Here is a 23,289-nt window from a genome sequence, read left to right as displayed (position 1 = left end):
CTCGTTAGCTTGTTGGAGAGGGAACTGGGAAGGGGCGCTTTACATTCTTCCAGAGTTTAAGGTGGCAATAGAATGGTTTAATTCAGTCACTTGTTAACTTGCTGGAGAGAGAAATGAGAAGGGAAGCTTTACATTGAGAAGGGAAGCTTTACATTGAGAAGGGAAGCTTTACATTCTTTCAGAGTGGCAGTAAAATGGTTTAAACACATTCAGGAATAAGAGAAAACGCTGGGTGAACTGGGTAGGTCTTGTGTGGGGACGAGAGACGGAGTTAACGTTTCGGATCCGAATGCTCCTTCAGAACACATTGAAGGTTTGTGAGGCTGGGATGTGGAGGCTGGGTGCAGTCCCCAGGGGGAGGGGACGGATTGGGGAGGGTCTGGAACTCCCACGCTGCGGAACCGGAGGAGAGGGGGGGGCGGAGTTCCCAGCCAGCCAATGAGAGCCAGCCTGGGGGTGACGGTGGGTGTGTTGCCAGCCAATGGGGGGGCGGGGCGGTTCGCCCACGTGTTAATTTCAGTGCGCTGGAGCCGGCGGATAATTGACACGCTGAGTGAGTCAGACACAGAGTGCTGCTCCATCCCCTCCATCCGCACGCTATAATCTCACTGACTCTGGGAGGGGGAAAGCCGCGTCTGCTCATACACCCACACCCTCGCATGGATACAGCCCGGCCTTTTGGCTCAGATCAAGCCCAAGATGGGGTGCAATGCTATCTTATTAGCTTGGATCTGTTGTGGGGACCTTGAATTGGGATAGAGCTGGTAAATAAGTGTAGAATTTAAGGCAACGTCTCCATATAGTAAATGGGGCTTGAGTGAAAAATTAATTCTGTTATGTACAGAAGGTCCCAGGTTTGATTTTTCATGAGGGGTATAGATAAGGTCTTTTCCCCAGGGTAGAGGAGACTAAAATTAGACGGCATAGGTTTAAGAGGAAAGATTTAAAAGGGATCCGAGGGGCAACTTTTTAAGTTTATTCATTACCTTAACACTGCAATGAAGTTACTGTGAAAATCCCCTAGTCACCACTCCCCGGTGCCTGTTCGGGTACAATTGAGGGTGAATTTAGCATGGCCAGTACACCTAACCAGCACGTCTTTTGGAATGTGGGAGGAAACTGGAGGAAACTTGCATAAACACGGGGAAAATGTGCAGGCTTCGCACAGACAGTGACTCAAGCCGGGAATCAAACCGGGTACCTGGTGCTGAGGCACTAGTGCTAACAACTGTGCCACTGTGTCGCCTGGGGCAACAGTGCAAGAGGTGAATTGGAACCATAGAATCTCTACAGTGCAGAAAGAGGCCATTCGGCCCATCACGTCTGCAGAGACTCTCCGAAAGAGCACACCACCCTGGCAATTTAACATGGCCAACTCACCTAACCTGTACCTCTTTGGACTGTGGGAGGAAACGGAGCACCCAGAGGAAGCCCACGCAGACATGGGGAGAATGTGCAAAGTCCTCAGTCACCCAAGGCTGGAATTGAACCTGGGTCCCTGGCGCTGTGGGGCAGCAGTGCTAATCACTGCCACCCCAAATGTACTGATCAGCCTTGATCTGATTGAATGGCAGCACAGGGAGCTGAACGGCCTACTGCTGTTCCTAATGGTCCTGATTCCAGAACTGGCACAGAATAAAAGCAATGTAAAAACACAGCAGGATGTCTATGGAACTGTTTGAGAGTCATGACCCTCAGTTAATTTGTCGCATCCATTTAGAAACCATGTCTCATCACCACAACTAAATCAGGATGGACATCAGACTAATCCCCATTTCGGATTTGGAAATAATTGCAAGGAGATTCACTACTGCAGAACAAGAAAATCAAAAACTGAGATTGGCTTCTGGTAAAACACTCGTGTGAAGAACAACTGCCGAATAGTAATTTGCTCCTGCAGCTATCCGTGCAGCACTTCAACTCTTTGAATGCCTTTTAGCTGAGGGTGTGCCACCCGTCCCTATTTTCTAGGCCTATATAGCTTGAATACAGGGCGGCACGGTAGCACAGTGGTTAGCACTGCTGCTTCACAGCTCCAGGGACCTGGGTTCGATTCCCGGCTTGGGTCACTGTCTGTGTGGAGTTTGCATACTCTCCTCATGTCTGCGTGGGTTTCCTCCGGGTGCTCCAGTTTCCTCCCACAGTCCAAAGATGTGCGGGTTAGGTGATTGGCCGTGCTAAAATTGCCCCTTAGTGTCCTGGGATGCGTCGATTAGAGGGATTAGTGGGTAAAATATGTAGGGATATGGGGGTAGGGCCTGGGTGGGATTGTGGTCGGTGCAGACTCGATGGGCCGAATGGCCTCTTTCTGTACTGTAGGGTTTCTATGATTTCTATTCGATTCTATGAATAGTCTATTTGGCCTTTTCAACCAGAAATGGTTAAATAACGGCAATGCTGGCAGCATCTCCAGCTTAACTCCCACCCAAACCACTGCCATTTCATCCATTTATATGTCACGTGAATGGGTCACTTTGCACGGAACTGCTTCACAGTGCATTGTCCTTTTCAACAAGTTGGGAGCCTTTGGAGGGACCTATGCAGGGTGTGTACTACAAACTATTTATATTTTTGCTGCAAATAGACAGAAGTGACATATTGACTGCATTCCTAATGATTTGAGTTATTCTACCTCTTTTCCTGAAGGCATAATAGCGAGTTGCATCATGGGCAACCTCCAGTACCTTGCCCATGAGTGTTTAGGTGGTTGCTTGATCACATAGGGTCTTGAAGGTGAGCCTGATACTGCCCCCACCCAGACACGCTTTCCAGTTGAGACTCCACCTTCTCAAGGGTGCAGAAACTAATTGCTCTACCTTCCCCACAGATCAGTTAACTCAGTTGACGTACAGCATGGAAACAGGCCCTTCGGCCCAACCATTTGACCCATATCCCTCACAAGGGAGTACAAGCCATGGTTTTGTAATCTGCCCGCTGTCATTTTGTTTCTCCCAACCCTTGCCACTGACCTCTTCAGTGGATGGTACCTGGTATTCTGGCATGGTTTCATGGCATTGACAGCATACTCAGCATTTGGCCCTGAACAAGTCTCAGTCAGCTTGATACCAAGTTGGTTGTAGACGTCCTTCTCTGATGCCCATCCACAAACACCTCACAGGGAGGTCAGTATTTAGCTTTTGGGGTGAAAAACATGTGCTGTTTTTCTCTCAACTGGAGATATTGGAGCCAGTTGTAGGGCTCATTCATGGAACCATAGAATCCCTACGGTGCAGGAAGAAGCCATTCGGCCCGTCGGGTCTGCATTGACTCTCCGAAAGAGCACCTTGCCCAGGCTGTATCCCTGTAACCTTGCGCAGGTACCATGGCTAATCCACGTGACCCATAAGACCATAAGACATAGGAGCGGAAGTAAGGCCATTCGGCCCATCGAGTCCACTCCACCATTCAATCATGGTTGATTTCAACTCCATTTACCCGCTCTCTCCCCATAGCCCTTAATTCCTCGAGAAATCAAGAATTTATCAATTTCTGTCTTGAAGACGCTCAACGTCTCGGCCTCCACAGCCCTCTGTGGCAATGAATTCCACAGACCCACCACTCTCTGGCTGAAGAAATTTCTCCTCATCTCTGTTCTAAAGTGACTCCCTTTTATTCTAAGGCTGTGCCCCCGCGTCCTAGTCTCCCCTGTTAATGGAAACAACTTCCCTACGTCCATCCTATCTAAGCCGTTCATTATCTTGTAAGTTTCTATCAGATCTCCCCTCAACCTCCTAAACTCCAATGAATATAATCCCACGATCCTCAGACGTTCATCGTATGTCAGGCCTACCATTCCTGGGATCATCCGTGTGAATCTCCGCTGGACCCGCTCCAGTGCCAGTATGTCCTTCCTGAGGTGTGGGGCCCAAAATTGCTCACAGTACTCCAAATGGGGCCTAACCAGTGCTTTATAAAGCCTCAGAAGTACATCCCTGCTTTTGTATTCCAAGCCTCTTGAGATAAATGACAACATTACATTTGCTTTCTTAATTACGGACTCAACCTGCAAGTTTACCTTTAGAGAATCCTGGACTAGGACTCCCAAGTCCCTTTGCACTTTAGCATTATGAATTTTGTCACCGTTTAGAAAATAGTCCATGCCTCTATTCTTTTTTCCAAAGTGTACGACCTCGCACTTGCCCACGTTGAATTTCATCAGCCACTTCTTGGACCACTCTCCTAAACTGTCTAAATCTTTCTGCAGCCTCCCCACCTCCTCAATACTACCTGCCCCTCCACCTATCTTTGTATCATCGGCAAACTTGGCCAGAATGCTCCCAGTCCCGTCATCTAGATCGTTAATATATAAAGAGAACAGCTGTGGCCCCAACACTGAACCCTGCGGGACACCACTTGTCACCGGTTGCCATTCTGAGAAAGAACCTTTTATCCCAACTCTCTGCCTTCTGTCTGACAGCCAATCGTCAATCCATGTTAGTACCTTGCCTCGAATACCATGGGCCCTTATTTTACTCAGCAGTCTCCCGTGAGGCACCTTGTCAAAGGCCTTTTGGAAGTCAAGATAGATAACATCCATTGGCTCTCCTTGGTCTAACCTATTTGTTATCTCTTCAAAGAACTCTAACAGGTTTGTCAGGCACGACCTCCCCTTACTAAATCCATGCTGACTTGTCTTAATCCGACCCTGCACTTCCAAGAATTTAGAAATCTCATCCTTAACGATGGATTCTAGAATTTTGCCAACAACTGAGGTTAGGCTAATTGGCCTATAATTTTCCATCTTTTTTCTTGTTCCCTTCTTGAACAGTGGGGTTACAACAGCGATTTTCCAATCCTCTGGGACTTTCCCTGACTCCAGTGACTTTTGAAAGATCATAACTAACGCCTCCACTATTTCTTCAGCTATCTCCTTTAGAACTCTAGGATGTAGCCCATCTGGGCCCGGAGATTTATCAATTTTCAGACCTTTTAGTTTCTCTAGCACTTTCTCCTTTGTGATGGCAACCATATTCAACTCTGCCCCCTGACTTTCCTGAATTGTTGGGATATTACTCATGTCTTCTACTGTGAAGACTGACGCAAAGTACTTATTAAGTTCCTCAGCTATTTCCTTGTCTCCCATCACTAGATTACCAGCGTCATTTTGGAGCGGCCCAATGTCTACTTTTGCCTCCCGTTTGTTTTTAATGTATTTAAAGAAACTTTTACTATCATTCCTAATGTTACTGGCTAGCCTACCTTCATATTTGATCCTCTCCTTCCTTATTTCTCTCTTTGTTATCCTCTGTTTGTTTTTATAGCCTTCCCAATCTTCTGACTTCCCACTACTCTTTGCCACGTTATAGGCTCTCTCTTTTGCCTTGATGCATTCCCTGACTTCCTTTGTCAGCCATGGCTGCCTAATCCCCCCTCTGATAACCTTTCTTTTGTTTGGGATGAACCTCTGCACTGTGTCCTCAATTACTCCCAGAAACTCCTGCCATTGCTGTTCTACTGTCTTTCCCATTAGGCTCTGCTTCCAGTCGATTTTTGTCAGTTCCTCCCTCATGCGCCTGTAATTACCTTTATTTAACTGTAGAACCTTCACATCTGATTCTGCCTTCCTTCTTTCAAATTGCAGACTGAATTCTACCATATTATGATCACTGCTTCCTAAGTGTTCCCTTACTTTAAGATCTTTTATCACGTCTGGCTCATTACATAACACTAAGTCCAGAATAGCCTGTTCCCTCGTGGGCTCCATCACAAGCTGTTCCAAAAAGCCATCCTGTAAACATTCAATGAATTCCCTTTCTTTGGGTCCACTGGCAACATTATTTACCCAGTCCACCTGCATATTGAAATCCCCCATGATCACTGTGACCTTGCCTTTCTGACATGCCCTTTCTATTTCGTGGTGCATTTTGTGCCCCTGGTCCTGACCACTGTCAGGAGGCCTGTACATAACTCCCATTATGGTTTTTTTGCCTTTGTGGTTCCTCAACTCTACCCACACAGACTCCACATCGTCTGACCCTATGTCGTTTAGTGCTATTGATTTAATTTCATTTCTAATTAACAAGGCAACCCCGCCCCCTCTACCCACCCCTCTGTCTTTTCGATAGGTTGTGAATCCCTGGATGTTTAACTGCCAGTCCTGAACCCCCTGCAACCACGTCTCTGTGATGCCTACCACATCATACCTGCCAGTCACAATCTGGGCCACAAGCTCATCTATCTTGTTCCGGACACTGCGGGCATTTAAATATAGCACCTTTAATTCCCTATTGACCGCCCCTTTTTGTTTTCGTAGTGTGGTGGACCTTGGTCTACTGAGCCTTTCCAGACACTGTGTCATATTTTGTGAGATGGGGACTATCGTAACCTCTCCTGAGTGCTGTCTTTTCGTGATTTTTTGTAATCCTAAGCAGCTACGCTTCCCACTGATTCCTTCACCTCTTGGTTCCCTGACTTTCCCTTCCCCCCCAATCTCTAGTTTAAAGTCCTATTGACCACCCCATTTACTCTCTTCGCCAGAACACTGATCCCAGCTCGGTCCAGGTGGAGACCATCCCAACGGTATAGGTCCCCCCTGCCCCAAAACTGATGCCAGTGTCCCATGAAAAAGAACCCTTCTTTCCCACACCACTCTTTCAGCCACGTGTTAACTTCCCTTATTCTTGCCTCCCTATGCCAATTTGCACGTGGCTCGGGCAGTAATCCGGAGATTATGACCCTTGAGGACCCGCACATCTTTGGGCTATGGGGCAAATTAGCATGGCCATTCTGCCTAACCTGCACATCTTTGGAAACGATACAATCTGTGACATTCCCGGTTTGTCTGCCTTCATGTTGTTACACATCATAGTTTTACTCACTGGGGCATTAGGGGAGTGGTGGTGGTGTGTTAGGTTCACTCAGGTAGTCCTAGTTGTTGTGGCAACATGCAGTTAGTATTGAATTCTGGTATAACGCTCTGAGGAACGTAAGGGAAAGGCTCAAGAACTAGAATATACTGTGACAAACTCTTAAAGGGGAAACTTTTAAAAGCTGAGCTTGAGACAAAAGTTTTAGGTGAGATCCAGCTTTAAATAGATGTCTAAATTTATTTCTTTGAAAACAGTTTATCAGATTACCGAAGGAGCACAGAACAGCTATTGGCAACAAGTCACTCCTGTTAAGACTAAAGAATTCAATACAAGGGAAGGGGTGATGGCTGTTGCTGTACATTATAATCCTTAAACTATCCTTTGCCCAAGCAGCTGCATAAACTAAGTGCGAGCTAATTTATTTCCCTTGTATATCATTAACCTGGCTTTGTCTTAGTGTTTTCAGTGACTCTGTAACAAGCTGTTCCTTAATCCAGGTTCAAATGCTGCTGAAATGGGAGCTCTATTGGAGATTAGGTGGTGTAATGGATTAGAGTGAATAGTCCTTTTAATTTGTGACTAGACAGATGGGAGAAAGGGGAGGGGGGGTGGAATCTGGCATTTGGCGGATTGTGCTTTTGTTGAACCTTCTGTGGCCTTGAACAATTGCACCTATTTCCTGGTTCAGTCCACTCGAGTTCAGTTAATGAATTCTAACGATCAGGGAGGTCATTTTTAATACCAAATTCCCACTTTGCGATGTTTATTATTCGATTTAATTCTCTTTCTCTTCAGCTCAGAATTGACCAAATTAATAATAGGCTGCATGTCATCCCATGAGACTTCATTCCAGTTTGTGATGGAATGAATCTGAAGTGAAGAGAGGGTACTACAATTTGTGATCACTTAAATAGAACACATGGGGTGGGATGTTCCGGCCACGCCCACCCCGAAACCGGAAAATCCCTGCCCGAGGTCAAAGGACCTTTCCACGGTCTGCCCCTCGCCTGCTATGATTCCCATGGTGGACAGAAGGGGAAAATTTGCCCCGTGATGTTTAACAGAATTCAAGCCAGTTTGTGAAGTCAAAACTCAGGCATAATCTTTCGTTGCTGCGAGTTTATTGACTTTGTCCAGTGTCAACCCTCCTCACCCATGCCCAGTGTCCCAGCTATCCCCTATTTGTGTTCCAATACCCATCACCCGTTTCCCTTAGCAATGTGAATGATTAGACACTGACACACGAGAGATAATTGGCCTCTATCTTGGTGCTTTCTAAAGTGCTATAAAATTTGAATCAGTCAAGGATTTCTGTTGTGTGGGAAGGTGTTAATATTCTATTAACAGTCTTTATTTCTCAATTATCAAGTTATTACCGAAGAAATCTGATGGCTAGGAGTAGTCTTATCAAAGAGTGCAAATTACAGTGCAGAATACAAGCTTGGCACCAGGATAGCTCGGAGCAAGGTTCCCTGTCCAAGGGACATTCTGCTGCTCCATTGAGATCCGCTAACTCCAGCACAGTTTTTTAAGGTTGTGTAAACATCTGCTTGCCCCCTGGAGTTCAGAATTTTGATTGTTCACAATTTTTATCTTTCTTAAATGGTGTACTGTCACCTAAAGGGGGTGATTTTGTAAACTAATATATGGGTGGCATATATATACTGCTGTCTCACTGCGCCAGGGATCCGGGTTCAATTCTGACCTTGGGTCACTGTCTGTGTGGAGTCTGCACATTCTTCCTGTGTCTCTGTTGGTTTCCTCCGGGTGCTCCGGTTTCCTCCCACATTCCAAAGATGTGTTGATTGGCCATGCTAAATTCCCCCTAATGTCAGGGGGTTTAGCAAGGTAAATGGGGGTTATGGGAATAGGGCCTAGGTAGGATTGTGGACTTGATGAGCCAAATGGCCTTCTGTACTACAGGGATTCTATGATATGAACTCATCATGTGGGGAGCTTATTGTAATCGGGGGTGCAGTCCTGCCTGATTCTACACTCCGGCTGAAAGTAATACTGGGCAGTGTGAGAAAATCACAATCCGTGTGGGTTTCCTGCCCATGAGTTAGGTTAAAATTACCACCATTTAGTTTGGAAAAGTATAAGCAGCTTGGAACGCCACCCAACAATTGGTAAGTGCCTATATGGGGGAAGGAAGCGGACAATGAAATCCATGAATTGAAACAAGGTTAGACTAAAATCACTTCCATGCTTTTGTTTAAACTGAGCTCCCCGATCACTTCTCTGTGTTTTAAAATCCCGTTTTATCTTTCAGGGGAGCGACCATTTCCTTGCACCTGGCCACAGTGCTTGAAGAAGTTTGCCCGTTCCGATGAGTTGGCTCGACATTATCGTACGCATACGGGTGAGAAGAAATTCAGGTGCCCGATGTGTGAGAAGAGGTTCATGCGTAGCGACCACTTGATGAAGCACGCTCGCCGACACCCTGACTTCAAGCCCAGCATGATCGTTAAGCCAAACAGCAGAAGTGCGTCACCCCCCAACATGCTGGTTCCCACCTTCCACAGCCTGGCATCCCCTTCCTTTGTCAATCCTCCTAATCCTGCTGGTCCTGTGTTCAATTAGACTGGAGGTGGCGGGAGGGGGAGCCCAGTTTGTACCAAACGTCTTGTTGAACTGAGAGTCTAGCGTCCCACCCTCCACGCATGTGTGGACTGTGCTTGTAGATCTTTGCTTTTGGACCATTCGATCTTTGCAGACTAGTGTCGGGGGAAGGCCTTTTCCATATGCATTGTTTTTGCACACACACTGACTGTCGCCAGCAACTGGCAGCGAGCTTTTTTGTTGGGTTGGTATGAGAGTAAAATAGTGTGAGCTGTGAACCTTATAATATTGTCCCCATTATATTATCTGTCCTAGTTGGACCTGTTCCCCATTTTTATTTTTGAATTTCTAATTTATTTCAGTGACTCCAGGTAGGCTTTTGGAGTACACTGAAGCGCAGACATTGTGTTTAGTCAACCTAGTCAAAAATTGACCTATTTTATTCGCCTTTTTCTGAAATTTAAAAGTCTCTCAGACCGAGACTGGTCGAGCCACAGTTTTACAAGTAAAACCAAGCAACCGCACAAAGCCCTACTGTGTGTTGACATGGTGACATAAAGCTTTATAGCACATCATTGAACAAGAAACATAAGACACTTCAGGGCAGTTTTAACTGGAGCAGGGAGAATAAAAATGAAGTCTTGTTTTCAGTTTTTCAGGTTTTATAACAGTTTTAATACTACGTTCAGATAGGAATTAAAAATGTTACTTGGTTTCTCACATCAGTTCACAATTGTGATCTTAACATCTCAGTTTAACTTGGTTATACAGTTTTCTTCCCTAGAGAGTTCTCATTGGGTTTAACTCAGGGACCAAATTACTGTAAATTGCAGGATTCCTACAGTGACAATGACTTGTAGCTATTTAATTGACCTGTCTCAGGACTACAAAGGATCTTGCCACAGAAACAGACATAGCACTGCAATTCTGGACTCTGGTATACCTCTTGCAGAAACTTCTTAATTTCTTTATTTCAGTTGGGGTGTGGTGGTTACTGTTCTTTTTACAGTGAAAGTGCTGAAATGTGCCTGCACTTTTGCACGCAAGTAATGTATAGTAATCACACTGGTGGTATGATCCTTACATGATGAGTAGGCCGGACTGGGCACAACAGCCATGTAATTGAGATTACTACCAGCCTGTTGCAAATCTTCTGGTTATGGCTCAGTTTAACTCTGTTGCTGTGAGATTTGAAGATTACAAATAACTACCATTTGATCTGCAACATGGCTCTACATATGATCAGTCTATTTTGAAGATAAAATATGCCTAAGGGTCTTTAAACTAGAATGGCGAAATCAAGCTTGTAACATGGTATCTCCAGTGACAATGGACTAACTTCATTGTGACCTGGTTTGCTAGGAAGTAATGTACCCAAGTAGGACATCTTTATTCAGAATACTTGATTACAGCAGTGTTTTGTACCCCTGTGCACTGTGACCACCTTCTCTGGGGAAACTTAACTCGTGTTGAAGTTAGTAGAAAGAAGATAAAATTTCATTGTTTATGATTCTAGGACAAATGTTACAAATTGTTTTCCCCACAGAACCTGCAGACCATTCATGATACGTTACGGGCTATTTACTGAGATCGGCTCTCCATTTGCTGACAATTGTACTTGCACATGAAGCAAGGTGCAGAGTCAAAGCTTTCACTGGAGTTTTATTGAAAGGTGATTGACTGGAGTTACCAGTTAAAGTCATCTGTGTGCAAAAATGATACAGCTATGGGGTTGTGTGCATACTGCCTTTCTTAAAGTGCTCCTCTATATAAGGTATTTTTGTAATGTTTCTACTCAGGGGGCCGTGTTGCTGATGCATGCATTTCACTGTACAAATGTGGAGCGTGTGTGTATCTTGAGTTTTGTACCTGTTCAGTGTGTGAAATTGGAACAGTGTTGTTTCCAGTAATTTGCTTATGGTAAACTGTTGATCGGTTACCAAAAGGGAAGATATTCTTTATCTTAAAGTGTTCTACTCTACTAAAATTTGCTAGCTGTGTGTTTGGGGAGGGAGGGGGGGAATGATAAATATAACTTTAAAAAAAATAATGTAAATATTTGTGGAAAGCATGTTTTTATGGTAGTGATTTTGAATTTACACTAATGACTGTTTTACTATAAATAGCTTGTGCACTAATGCACACACCTCACAACCAATTGTGTTTCAGGAATTCAAGTATATGCTGTAATCCTTTTTTTTAAAAAGCCTCTTTCAATTCTCCAGGGGGAGGGGAAAAAACAACTTTACAAAATATTCTGAATAGAAAACTCTTGTGGGCAGCTTTATCCCCCAACTCGATGTATATTTTTATTCTTGAGGCTGGATGTCACAAGGCAAGTTATCTGGTCAGCTTCAGGTTTTTTTTAAAACAGTTACTCGTAAAGATGGACATAATTGTTTTATCTGTGTCTTGATATAATCAGTTGCATTATTATGGCAGATATTATAAATTTCATATGAATTCAAAATTATTTCATGTATCGCGATAGGGAAGGAAAACAAAAATATTGATTTTTTTTTTAAAAAATCATGGGCTGAAATTCCTCTCTAAGCAAGAGGAGTGACGCACTAATGAAATCACAGGAATACTCACCTTCAAAACCCTCCACTTTCTGTGAATGCAGTTTTAATCAGATAAATATCCATTTTGAAAGAGAAATTTCACTCTCTTGTGTCTCGCTCCTTTTTTTTTTGACACAGCTACAGCACCATGCTTGATGTGGTCCCTGCTGCATCTGGATAGTTTGAGGATCAACAGTGGTGCTCAGGTGCTGTTATCTTGTCTGTGCTATTGTTATCTTCACCTAAAGGAGGTCATAATTACCGTACAGCAGTTTTATAATTGAGAGTGTCCTAGGATGTGGAATCTGATTCATAAGAACACAAAGCCAGGACTGAATAGGCCATTCGGTCAAAAAAGCTCATCCATCCAATAGGAGTGAGATGAATTATCAACTGTTCTTTATTAAATCAGCCTTCATTTAACTTTTTTAATTGCTTATTCAATTTCATGAATGTAAATAATTTTGTTGCCATCTTTTTTTAAACACCAATCATAGTGTAACTATTTTATAGTCGCATTGGGCAATGCACGTTATTAATATCAGGAGCAGCCCCAACCTACTAGAGTTGCATTTTCAAACACTCTTGTCATCGGGGAGACATGGGCGTTGCTTTAGCGTGCAAGTTCTAATATTCCCAATGCCTAGTAGATATGCAATGCTGACAGTAGTATGGGTATTTCCCAGTATAAAGATTGATTTTTGTACCACTATGCCAATTGCTCATAACGTATCTATCATCCTGCCACACTTGGGATAAAGCTTCCTTTTTTTTTCTGTTCTGGTGGATCATATTCAATTGTCTACCTGTTGACTGGGATGCCTAGAGGTCTAGCTTTTTTGGACTAAGGTGCGAGATGCAATACAGCTTGGTCAACACTCTGTTTTAAATTGTGATGTTGAAGAAACTTGCTACTTGGGTTGCACCACCCTACCACTCCGAGGTGCTGCTTGGGGCTGAGAAGCTGGAGCTGAAAAGTAACCAAGAAATTTCTATTTGTAGTGTACTTTTTATTTCATTTGTAGGTGTTGCTAGTGAGGTGTGGGGAATGCCATACATTGCAATGTTAGTATTTAAGAATGTAAGGATTGTAACATTCCAGTTTGTAATTCATAATCTTCATCCATGGCTGCGGGCAGCTCACATACATGTATTTGCAATAAAATGAATACCCAGTACAACCAGGCCAGTCATGGGGTATAGGTGAAGGTCTAACATTAGGATTTCAAATTAAGTACCCACTGTTTGAGCCAGTTGTGTAAGTTGCCAGTTCCACAAGTGAGAGGATAAATTATTCTGCAGTCAGCTGCAGAGATGTGTGAAAACCATAAATTGAAAGCCAATTTCGACTTGATATTTCATATCACCTCCCACATTCTATGATTTTTTTTTGAGTAATCTGACACGGTTACTGGCTGTGACTCCTGTGTGATTGAGGCCCACGAAAACAATATTGACTTGAGGAATCTTAATGCTAGACCCATTGTAAGGGATGCCCTTCTGGTTTGCACAACATATTGCACATTTTTAAAGATTGTCTTATTGTATTCAATGTGTGTTATTACTATTGGCAACCTTTTTATTCTTTTGATTTTTGTATATAGTATTTTGTGAGAAAATATAGGACAAATATTAGCTATGTGATGGGGGAATGCCTTTTGCTTTATTTTCCCCTTTTTTGGTTTTTGCCTCTTTCTGTCTCATACTGGCGTACAATTTAACACAGTCTTTGGTACTTTGTCCAATGGGTATTCTGTGTGCGTGTGATGTGTGTGTGTATATGTACCGAGAGAGAGTCTGGGCAGCAAGTGTCTGTCAAATGCAATAATGTCCTCACCTGATGCCCAAAAGTGCATAATGGTCAGGAGCAGGAATCCAAGCTGAGGTTTGTGGTTTTTTTTTTTTCCCCCCACCTCCTAGGCAGTAGTGTTCGAGTTACCCTGAGATCACTCAACTCAGGACAGATCTGGGATTTCCTTGGTCTACTTGGGTAAACGCAATCCATATCCATCCTGAGCAATTGGGAAAAGGAAGAAGTTGTGTCGAGGAATCAGCAATGAAGGAGCAGTTTTTAAATCGGCCGCCTTTTATATTCAATGAAAACAATGACTTCATGAGCTTTTTTTAAAAAAAAGAACCATGAAATTTGCTAGGAATAACATTGGATAATAAGTGCAGGTTACTGTGGAATATGAACTGGATCTTCTGTATATAGTCTGACAAAGTTTAGCAATTATAAAGGAAAATTTAATTTTCTCAAAATAGAAATTTTTGGAAAAAAGCCTCTTATTCAGGAATTACCATTAAATGTGCCTAAAGGAATCCTGTTCCTCACTATCAATATCCCCGTTTCAAGTCTGTGTAGTATCCATGTAGCAGTTGGTATTACTGGAAACTTTATTTTACCTTTTTTACAGTCATTTTATGGATATTGTATTTTATAACCACCTGGTGATCAATTATATTAGTACATGTGCTAATACAGTAAGCTATGAAGCATTACAGATTGCTGTTTGAAATTCTGCATGGATGACTGAATTTTGTACAGTGAATAAACAATGATGTCCTAATTAAAACACATGGATTTTTTAAATATATAAAGGGATTAAATATCTGCCTGCAGACTGGAAATACTGGCCTCTTTAGAACAAAAAAAAATTATTGGGTGTCATTGTATTCCCCGCCCTGGTACCGATTAGCACTGCGGCAATCGTTCTGGAGGTGACCGTGGTTCTCTAACTGCTCCCCTTGTCACAATGTTGAACTATTTGACCTCGTGGGATGTGACTGACCATGTACAGTTTTTTTTTCCATTCTATTATGGGATGTGTTGCCATCAAGGCCAGCATTTGTTGCCCATCCCTAATTGCCCCTGATTTGAGTGGCTTGCTAGGCCACTTCAGACAGCAGCTAAAAGTCAGCCACATCGTTGCGAGCATGGAGTATATGTTGGCAAGACTAGGTAAGGAAGGCAGATTTCTTTCCCTAAAGGACATGAGTGAACCAGATGGGTTTTTTAATGAAAATCTACGATAGTGACCATGAAACTATTACTGAGACTCGCTTTCAAATTTAAATTTCATTAATTGATTTTTAAATTCCATCAGCTGCCATGGTGGGATTTGAACCCATGTACCCAGAACATTCGCCTGGGCCTTTGGATTACTAGTCCAGTGACATTACACCACTATCTTCAAACTTCATGTTGCTTTCATTCTGCACTATTGGCCCTTTAAGGTTGTGGGCCCAAGTTTCCAATACATGAACACGTAATCCACATTGACTTAAGTGCAGTACAGAGGGAGCATGATATTGCATTTTTTTTTTAAAGTATTTTTCTTTGAAGGGCTTCAGATGCACACTCCCAATTAAAGTTCCAGTGGTTCTGGTGCACATTCCTTATCCCATGTCAAACGGGGAGTTCTCCTGATGTCACTTACAACTCTGAACAATCATCACCAAAACACACCAACTGGTTATTCATGTTTTGTCTGTGGGATCACTGCATACAAAGGCTGCTGTGTTTGCCTGCATAATAGCAATGACAGTCTTAATTGCATTTCTTCAGGAAGTAATCAATGAATGCAGCACGTTTTGGGGTTTTCAGATGGGTGTGATAGGTGCTATATAAGTACAATATTTTGTCCCTGACAGTGCAAAGCTGTTGCTATCAAGGGTGGAGGAAATTTTTCAGGCACAGCCCAGTTATTGGTATTTGGGAATCCACCCTTTTTTTATGTCTATTTCCAATTTGCACTCGAAATAGGTAAATACGCTTCTTGCGCCGTTCCCATCCATCATTGCACGGGCATCACTGGAAGAGTGAGCTTTGGCAAAATGTTATCTGCTAAAATCCAAAAGTGCCACCTCTGCGGGTTCTGAGACCAAGGACAACATCCCATGACGAGCATGTAAGGAGTGCTGGGATCACATCCCGCTCAAGTGAGACCCACAGCTGGAAAGATGCCACAGATGCCAGTGACCATCTGATCTAAATACCATCTAAGAGAGCAGCAGCAAAAGTAAGTGTTCTGGGTGAGGGGTTTTCAAACATTTTCACATCCTTTTAGCTGCTACAGTGGTGCTATTTATTCCATCGTGGCACAAATATCCCTGCGGAAGCAGGAGTCCTATACGTGATGAAAATTGTGCAGACACCTCATTATTCAAATTACTCTGACTAACTGGAGTCAGGCACAAAGAATGATTCATCCTTAGGCCATTGCCCAGAAATCTCCTAAAGGTTGCTAATAGCAATCGGAGAAGTGGAAACCGTGGAATCCCTCCGCCCCTCCCCTTGCCTACCTTTTTATGAGTGTCCTCAGTCCAGTTCTGTTGAGTGAAATGTAGCATGTCACTACAGTTGCTCCGATGGAGTTCAGCTCAGAATATACCAAGGACAGAACCCTGGAGGCTTTCCCTTACAATGATGCACCAAACAGTGAGCCATTGAGGAGCTGCTGTGACTGCATTTTGGAGTTTAATTACAAACTGACCACGGCTTTTCTGGCTTTGAAAACACCATTCTGCATATTGCAAACTTGGAAAAAAGCCTCCAAAGATTTTCACATCCCAGTTGAAGGATTTTAACGAGGCATTGGCTGTAGATTTTGTTTCGTAAAGCAGTGCTCTGCTGGCAGGGCTGCCATTTTGAATTTGAGCAGTTTTATTGAATATTGTAACTGTTCCCTGAATCAGAATGATACAATATCAATACTCTTGCTCCCTCCCCATAGACCTGTTCTCTTCCAGTATATATTCCAATACTCTTTCAAACATTACTATTGCACCTCCTTTTCAGGCAGTGCATTCCAGATCACAAGCTACCATGGGAGGGATGTTTCCTCATGTCATCACCTCTGGTTCTTTTGTCAAGCACCTCTTCACTGGTTACTGACCCTTACCCCACTAGGAACAGTTTCTCCTTATCTATTGTCCTCAAACACAACTTTTCTGAATTTGAGTTCATGATTTTGCCTCGATCAAATCGCCTCTTAAACTTCTGTGGTCCAAGGCAAACTGTTTCTCAGTCTCTCCAGTTTACAGAAATTGCTCATTCTTATTACCATTCTGGTAAATTTTTTTTTGTACCCTTTCCAAAGCCTTTCTAAAGTGTGGTGCTCCAGAATCGAACACCAATTTTCAAGCTGAGTCCTTAACCAGTCTTCTGTAAAGGTTTTAGAATAATCTGTTTCCTTTTGTCTTCAATTCCACTGTTAATGGTGTTTTTCCCCCCACCCCCACAGTCTTCTCACATTGTCCTGCCATCTTCCAAGTTCTGTGTATCTAAATCTGCAGGTCTCTCTATGTTAAGTGTCATAGTTTAGTTAATATTACCTCCTGTTTCCCCCCCCCCCCCCTCCTTCACTTCACACCCCCCTTCACTTCACACTTGCACAGAAGTACAACAGAGTTGCAGCACAGAAACTGGCCATTTAGCCCAACTGCTCTTGAGTTGAACGAAGGAACACACATAGAGCAATCGTGCTGCTGGGAGTATACCACAGCCACCCAAACAGTCAGAGAGAGCTACAAGAGGAAATAAGTAGGAAAAACTATGGGGAAGTTCAAAAATAATAGAGCTATAATAATATGGGGTTTCAACTGCAATAAAATTAACTGGGATAAAATCAATGTAAAAAGTGTAGAGAGCTCAGAATTCTTAATGCCTTCAGGAGAACATCTTTAGCCAGTGCATAATAAGTGCAACAAAATAAGTAATTGTTCTGGACTTATCTTTAGGAAATGATCTGGGTTGGGAAGTGACAGTGGGTTTTTAATTCAGTTTTTAAAAAATTAGTGTCACAAGTAGGCTTACATTAACACTGCAATGGAGTTACTGTGAAAATCCCCTAGTCGCTGCACTCCAGTGCCTGTTTGGGTACACTGAGGGAGAATTTAGCATAGCCAATGCACCTAACCAGCACGTCTTTCGGACTGTGGGAGGAAACCCGAGCACCCAGAGGAAACCCACGTAGACGGGAGAATGTGCAGACTCTGCACAGACAGTAACCCAAGCCGGGAATCGAACCCAGGTCCCTAGCGCTGTGTGAGGTAGCAGTGCTAACCACTGTGCCACTGTTGGACATGATGATTGGTTTTCAGTTAGATTTAGTGTGGTTATGGAAAAGAATAAAGATAGATGAAGGAGCTTATGTCAAATACTGAGATCTTACTACTGCAGAAAGCCTAAAGAAGTAAAGAAAGCGCAGAGGTGAAATTAAAATTGGAAATTAGGAAAAAGTAAAGTTTATTTATTAGTCTCAAGTCGGCTTACATTCACACTACAATGAAGTTACTGTGACAATCCCTGTGAAAAGTGAGGGCATGAAAAGATATTGGCAAGTAAAGTCAAGGGAAACCAAAAGATGTTTTGGAAATACATAAAACCAAGAGGCTAATGAAGGAAAGAGTAGGACCTATTCAAGATCAAAGAAATAATTTGTGTACAGAGGTGGAAGAAATGGACACAGTTCTTAACAAATACTTTGCCTCATGCCTGGATGACGTGTATCCCAGGCTGCATGGAGGGAATAGCAGAAACTCTGATCATCATTTCTCAGTTAAATAAAGAAAGTTCAGAGACGAAAGTAAAAAGGAAATAAGAGACACAAAAAGAGAGTATGAGAAGAGATTGGCAGCTAATGTAAAAAGGAATCCAAAAGTTTTCTATAAGTATATAAAATAGTGAAAGGGAAATAAAAGGAAGGGATCAAAAAAGGACTACGCTTTAGAGAGGATGCAGAAAAGACTTACAGGAATGTTTGCATCAGAATGGGATGAGGGACTTCAGTTTTTTTATTCATTCAAAGAATGTGGGTATCGCCAGCTGAGTCAACATTGTCCCTAATTGCCCTTGAGAAGGTGGTGGTGAGCTGCCTCTTGAACCGCTGCAGTCCATTTGGTGTAGGTACACCCACAATGCTGTTAAGGAGGGGGTTCCAGGATTTTGACCCAATGACAGTGAATGAAGAACAATATATTTCCAACTCAGGATGGGGTGTAACTTGGAGGGGAACTTCCAGGTTGTGGTGTTCCTATGTATTTTTTTTATTTATTCATGAAACTTGGGCATCGCTGGCTGGCCAGCATTCATTGCTCATCCCTAATTGCTCTTTAAGGGACAGTTGGGAGTCAACCATATAGCTGTGGGTCTGGAGTCACCTGTAGGCCAGACCAGCTTAGGGTGACAGATTTCATTCCCTCAAGGATATTAGTAAACCAGTTGGGTTTTTACAACAATCGACTGCTGCCCTTGTCCTTCTGGGTGGCAGAGGGCATGGAGTTGGAGGTGCTGTCTTAGGAGCTTTGGTGAGTTCCTGCAGTGCAGCTGATAAATGGTACACATTGCTGCCACTGTTCATTGGTAGTGGTGGTGGGAGTGAATGTTTGTGGATGGGGTGACAATCAAATGGACTGTTGTGTCCTGGATGGTATCAAGATTCTTGAGAGTTGTTGGAGCTGCACCCATCCAGGCAAGGAGAAAGTATTCCATCACACTCCCGACTTGTGCCTTGTAGATTGTGGACAGACTTTGGGGAGTCAGTAGGTCATAGAACACAGCACAGTACTGGCCCTTCGGCCCACGATGTTGTGCCGAACCATTCCGAAACCAAGTTCAAGCTATCCCACTCCCTATCATTTTAGTGTGCTCCATGTGCCTATCCAATAACCGCTTGAAAGTTCCTAAAGTGTCCGACTCCACTATCACAGCAGGCAGTCCATTCCACACCCCAACCACTCTCTGAGTAAAGAACCTACCTCGTACATCCCTCCTATATCTCCCACCACGAACCTTATAGTTATGCCCCCTAGTAACAGCTACATCCACCCGAGGAAATCGTCTCTGAACGTCCACTCTATCTATCCCCCTCATCATCTTATAAACCTCTATTAAGTCGCCTCTCAACCTCCTCCGCTCTAAAGAGAAAAGCCCTAGCTCCCTCAACATTTCCTCATAAGACCTAAAAGTCATACATAGGAACACCACAACCTGGAAGTTCCCCTCCAAGTTACACCCCATCCTGAGTTGGAAATATATTGTTCTTCATTCACTGTCATTGGGTCAAAATCCTGGAACCCCCTCCCTAACAGCACTGTGGGTGTACCTACACCAAATGGACTGCAGCGGTTCAAGAGGCAGCTCACCACCACCTTCTCAAGGGCAATTAGGGATGGGCAGTCAATGTTGACTCAGCTGGCGGTACCCACATTCTTTGAAGTCAGTTACTCACCAGAGCATTCCTAGCCTCTCCTGTAGCCACAGTATTTATATGGCTAGTCCAGTTAAGTTTCTGGTCAATGTAACCTCCGGGATGTTGATAGTGGGGGTTTCAATGATCGCAATGCTATTAAGCGTCAAAGAGCAATGGTTAGGTTCTCTCTTGTTGGAGATGGTCATTGCCCGGCACTTGTGTGATGTGAATGTTACTTGCGACTTGTCAGTCCAAGTCTGAAAATTGTCCAGGTCTTGCAGCATTTGGACATGAACATTTTCAGTATTTGAGTAATTGTTAATGATGCTGAATGGTGGCACAGTGGTTAGCACTGCTGCCTCACCTCCAGGAACCTGGGTTCAACTCCCGGCTTGGGTAACTGTGTGTGGAGTTTGCACATTCTCCCCGTGTCTTCATGGGTTTCCTCCAGGTGCTCCGATTTCCTCCCATAGTCCAAAGACATGCTGGTTAGGTGCATTGGCTGTGCTAAATTCTCCCTCAGTGTACCCAAACAGGCGCCGGAGTGTGGTGACTAGGGGATTTTCACAGTAACTTCATTGCAGTGTGAATGTAAGCCTACTTGTGACACTAATAAATAAACTTAAACTTATAAACATCGGGTAGTCATCAGCAAACATCCCCACTTCTGACTTTATGATGGAAGGAAAGTCATTGATGAGGCAACTGAGGATGATTGGTTCTAGGACACTAACCTGAGGAACTCCTGCAGTGATGTCCTGGAGCTGAGATGATTGACTTCCAACAACCAAAACCATTTTCTTTCGGGCTGCTCCAATCAGCAGAAAGGTCTCCTCCTGATTCCCATTGGCTCCAATTTTGCTGGAACCCCATGATGCCACACTCGGTCAAATGCTGCCTTGTTTTCAAGGGCTGTCACTCTCACCTGATCTCTGGAGTTCAGCTCTTTTGTTTATGTTTGAACCAAGGCTGTAATGAGGTCAGAAGCTATATGGTCCTGGCGAAACCCAAAGTGAGTGTCAGTGAGCCAATTTTTCTAAGCAAGTGCTGCTTGATAGCACTATTGGTGACCCCTTCTATCACTTTACTAATCATTGAATGTGGACTGATGAGGTGGCAGCTGGTTGGATTGGATTTGTCCTGCTCTTTGTTTACAGGACACACCTGGGCAATTTTCCACATTGTAGCTGTACTAGAACAGCCTGGCTAGGGGCGTGCCTGGTCCTGGAGCACAGGTTTTCAGTACTATTTCTGGAATATTATCAGGATCCATTGCTTTGCAGTATCAAGTCACGGGGGTGAATCGAATTGGCTGAAGACTGACATCTGTGATGTTGGGGCCCTCTGAAGGAGGCTGAGATGTATCAACAACTCAGCACTTCTAGTTGAAGATTGTAGCAAATGCAAATGCCTTAGCTTTTGCACTGATGTGCTGGGCTCCCCCATCATTGAGGATGGGGATATTTGTGGAGCCTCCTCCTCCAGTGAGTTGTTTAATTGTCCATCACTATTCACGGCTGGATGTGGCAGGACTGCAAAGCTTAGATCTGATCCGTTGGTTATGGAATTGCTTAGCTCTGTCTATCACTTGCTGCTAATGCTGTCTGGCATGCAAGTTGTCCTGTGTTGTAGCTTCACCAGGTTGACACCTCACTTTTAGGTATGCCTGGTTGCTGCTCCAAAGGGTTGGTTTGGCAGCACGGTGGCACAGTGGTTAATACTGCTGCCCCACAGCACCAGGGACCAGGCTTTAGTTCCAGCCTCTGATGACTATCTCTGTGGAGTGTGCACGTTCTCCCCGTGTCTGCATGGGTTTTCTCTGGGTGCTCCGGTTTCCTTCCACACTCCAAAGATGTGCGGGTTAGGTGGATTGGCCATGCTAAATTGCCACTTTGTGTCAGCGAGATTAGCAGGGTAAATACGTGGGGTTATGATGATAGGGCCTGGGTGGGATTGTTGTCGGTGCAGGTTTGATGAGCTGAATGGCCTCCTTCTGCACTGTAGGGATTCTATGGTTCCCCAGCTTGATGGTAACGGTAGAATGGAGGGTATGCCGGGCCTTGAGGTTACAGATTGTGGTTGGGTACAAATTTCTGCTATGGTGGCTCACAGCACCTCATGTCTGTCCAGTCTTGAATTGCTGGATCTGTTTGAAATCTATCTCATTTAGGACAGTGGTAATGCCAACAACAGATGCATGGATAGAAAGGCGAAGTTTGATTATTCTCATAAGAGAAGAGAAGGTTGAGAGGAGAGTCGATAGAGATGTTCAAAATAATTGGGGGTTCAGGAAGACTGATACAGGGAAACTGTTCTCCTTAGCTTAAGGGTGAAAACAGAAGACACCGATTTAAAGCAATTAGCAAAAGAACCAACGTTTAGGTGAGGAGAAACATTTTTACACAGCGAGTGGTTAGAATCTAAATGTACCCCCTGACAGTGTAATGGAGGCAGATTAAATCATGGCTTTCAAAAGGAAATTGGATAACTACCTGAAAAGAAAATAATTGCAAGGCTGTGATCTAAGTATTAGGGTGGGACTACCTGAGTTGCTCTCGCAGATAACTGCCAAGGGCATAATAGGCCAGATGACCTCCTTCTATGCTGTAACTATTCTATCATTCGATGAATTTGCTCCGCCTTCAGGCATTGTTGCAGAGTACTGGAGGACTGCTAACTGTACTGTTGTTTTACAAGAGAGAAAGGGATAGACCAAGACAGGCCAATCAACCTACATTCAACAATGGACAAATTATTGGAAACATTTCTGAGCGACGTATACATAATTTAGGAAAGCACAGAATAATCAAGGTTAAAGAAAAGTTTCGTCTGATAAACTTGTCTGATTTTTTTGTGGAGGTGGTAAGGACGGTTAATGAGGGTAGCATATTTGACGTAGTCTAAAGGATTTTAGCAAGGCTTTTAACAAGATCCCACATGGCAGACTGATCAGAAAGGTAAAAGCCCATAGCAAAGTATGGTGGTAGTCCTGACACACAGCAAAGCAAGTAAATGCCCTTAAACTGAGAAGATGAGCCATGAAAATCCAGGAGGCCTTTGGGAAAATTCCCCTTTCCAAGAACATGACAAAACAGCTTATTCTAAACCAGTGGATGAGATTAGCTAATGCAGCGTGTTTTGTTTGCCTGATCAAGTGTC

General features: G+C 43.6%; 1 protein-coding gene and 1 long non-coding RNA gene across 2 annotated transcripts in view; one reads left to right on the top strand and one right to left on the bottom strand.

Moving 5' to 3' along the window:
* LOC144479529 (Krueppel-like factor 16) overlaps positions 1-14,511 on the top strand; it is a 15,907-nt gene extending 1,396 nt beyond the window's left edge. The window contains exon 2 of the mRNA XM_078198316.1: positions 9,082-14,511. Coding sequence (XP_078054442.1) covers positions 9,082-9,392 — 311 coding nt within the window. The 3' untranslated portion in view covers positions 9,393-14,511. The remainder of the gene's footprint in view (positions 1-9,081) is intronic.
* The window catches only part of LOC144479530 (uncharacterized), a 202,246-nt gene that overhangs the window by 142,568 nt on the left and 36,389 nt on the right, over positions 1-23,289 (bottom strand). The window lies entirely within an intron of this gene.

The sequence above is a fragment of the Mustelus asterias genome, chromosome 26 (genome assembly GCF_964213995.1).
Source record: "Mustelus asterias chromosome 26, sMusAst1.hap1.1, whole genome shotgun sequence".
Taxonomy (NCBI): domain Eukaryota; kingdom Metazoa; phylum Chordata; class Chondrichthyes; order Carcharhiniformes; family Triakidae; genus Mustelus; species Mustelus asterias.
This window is presented reverse-complemented; position numbering and strand designations above follow the sequence as displayed.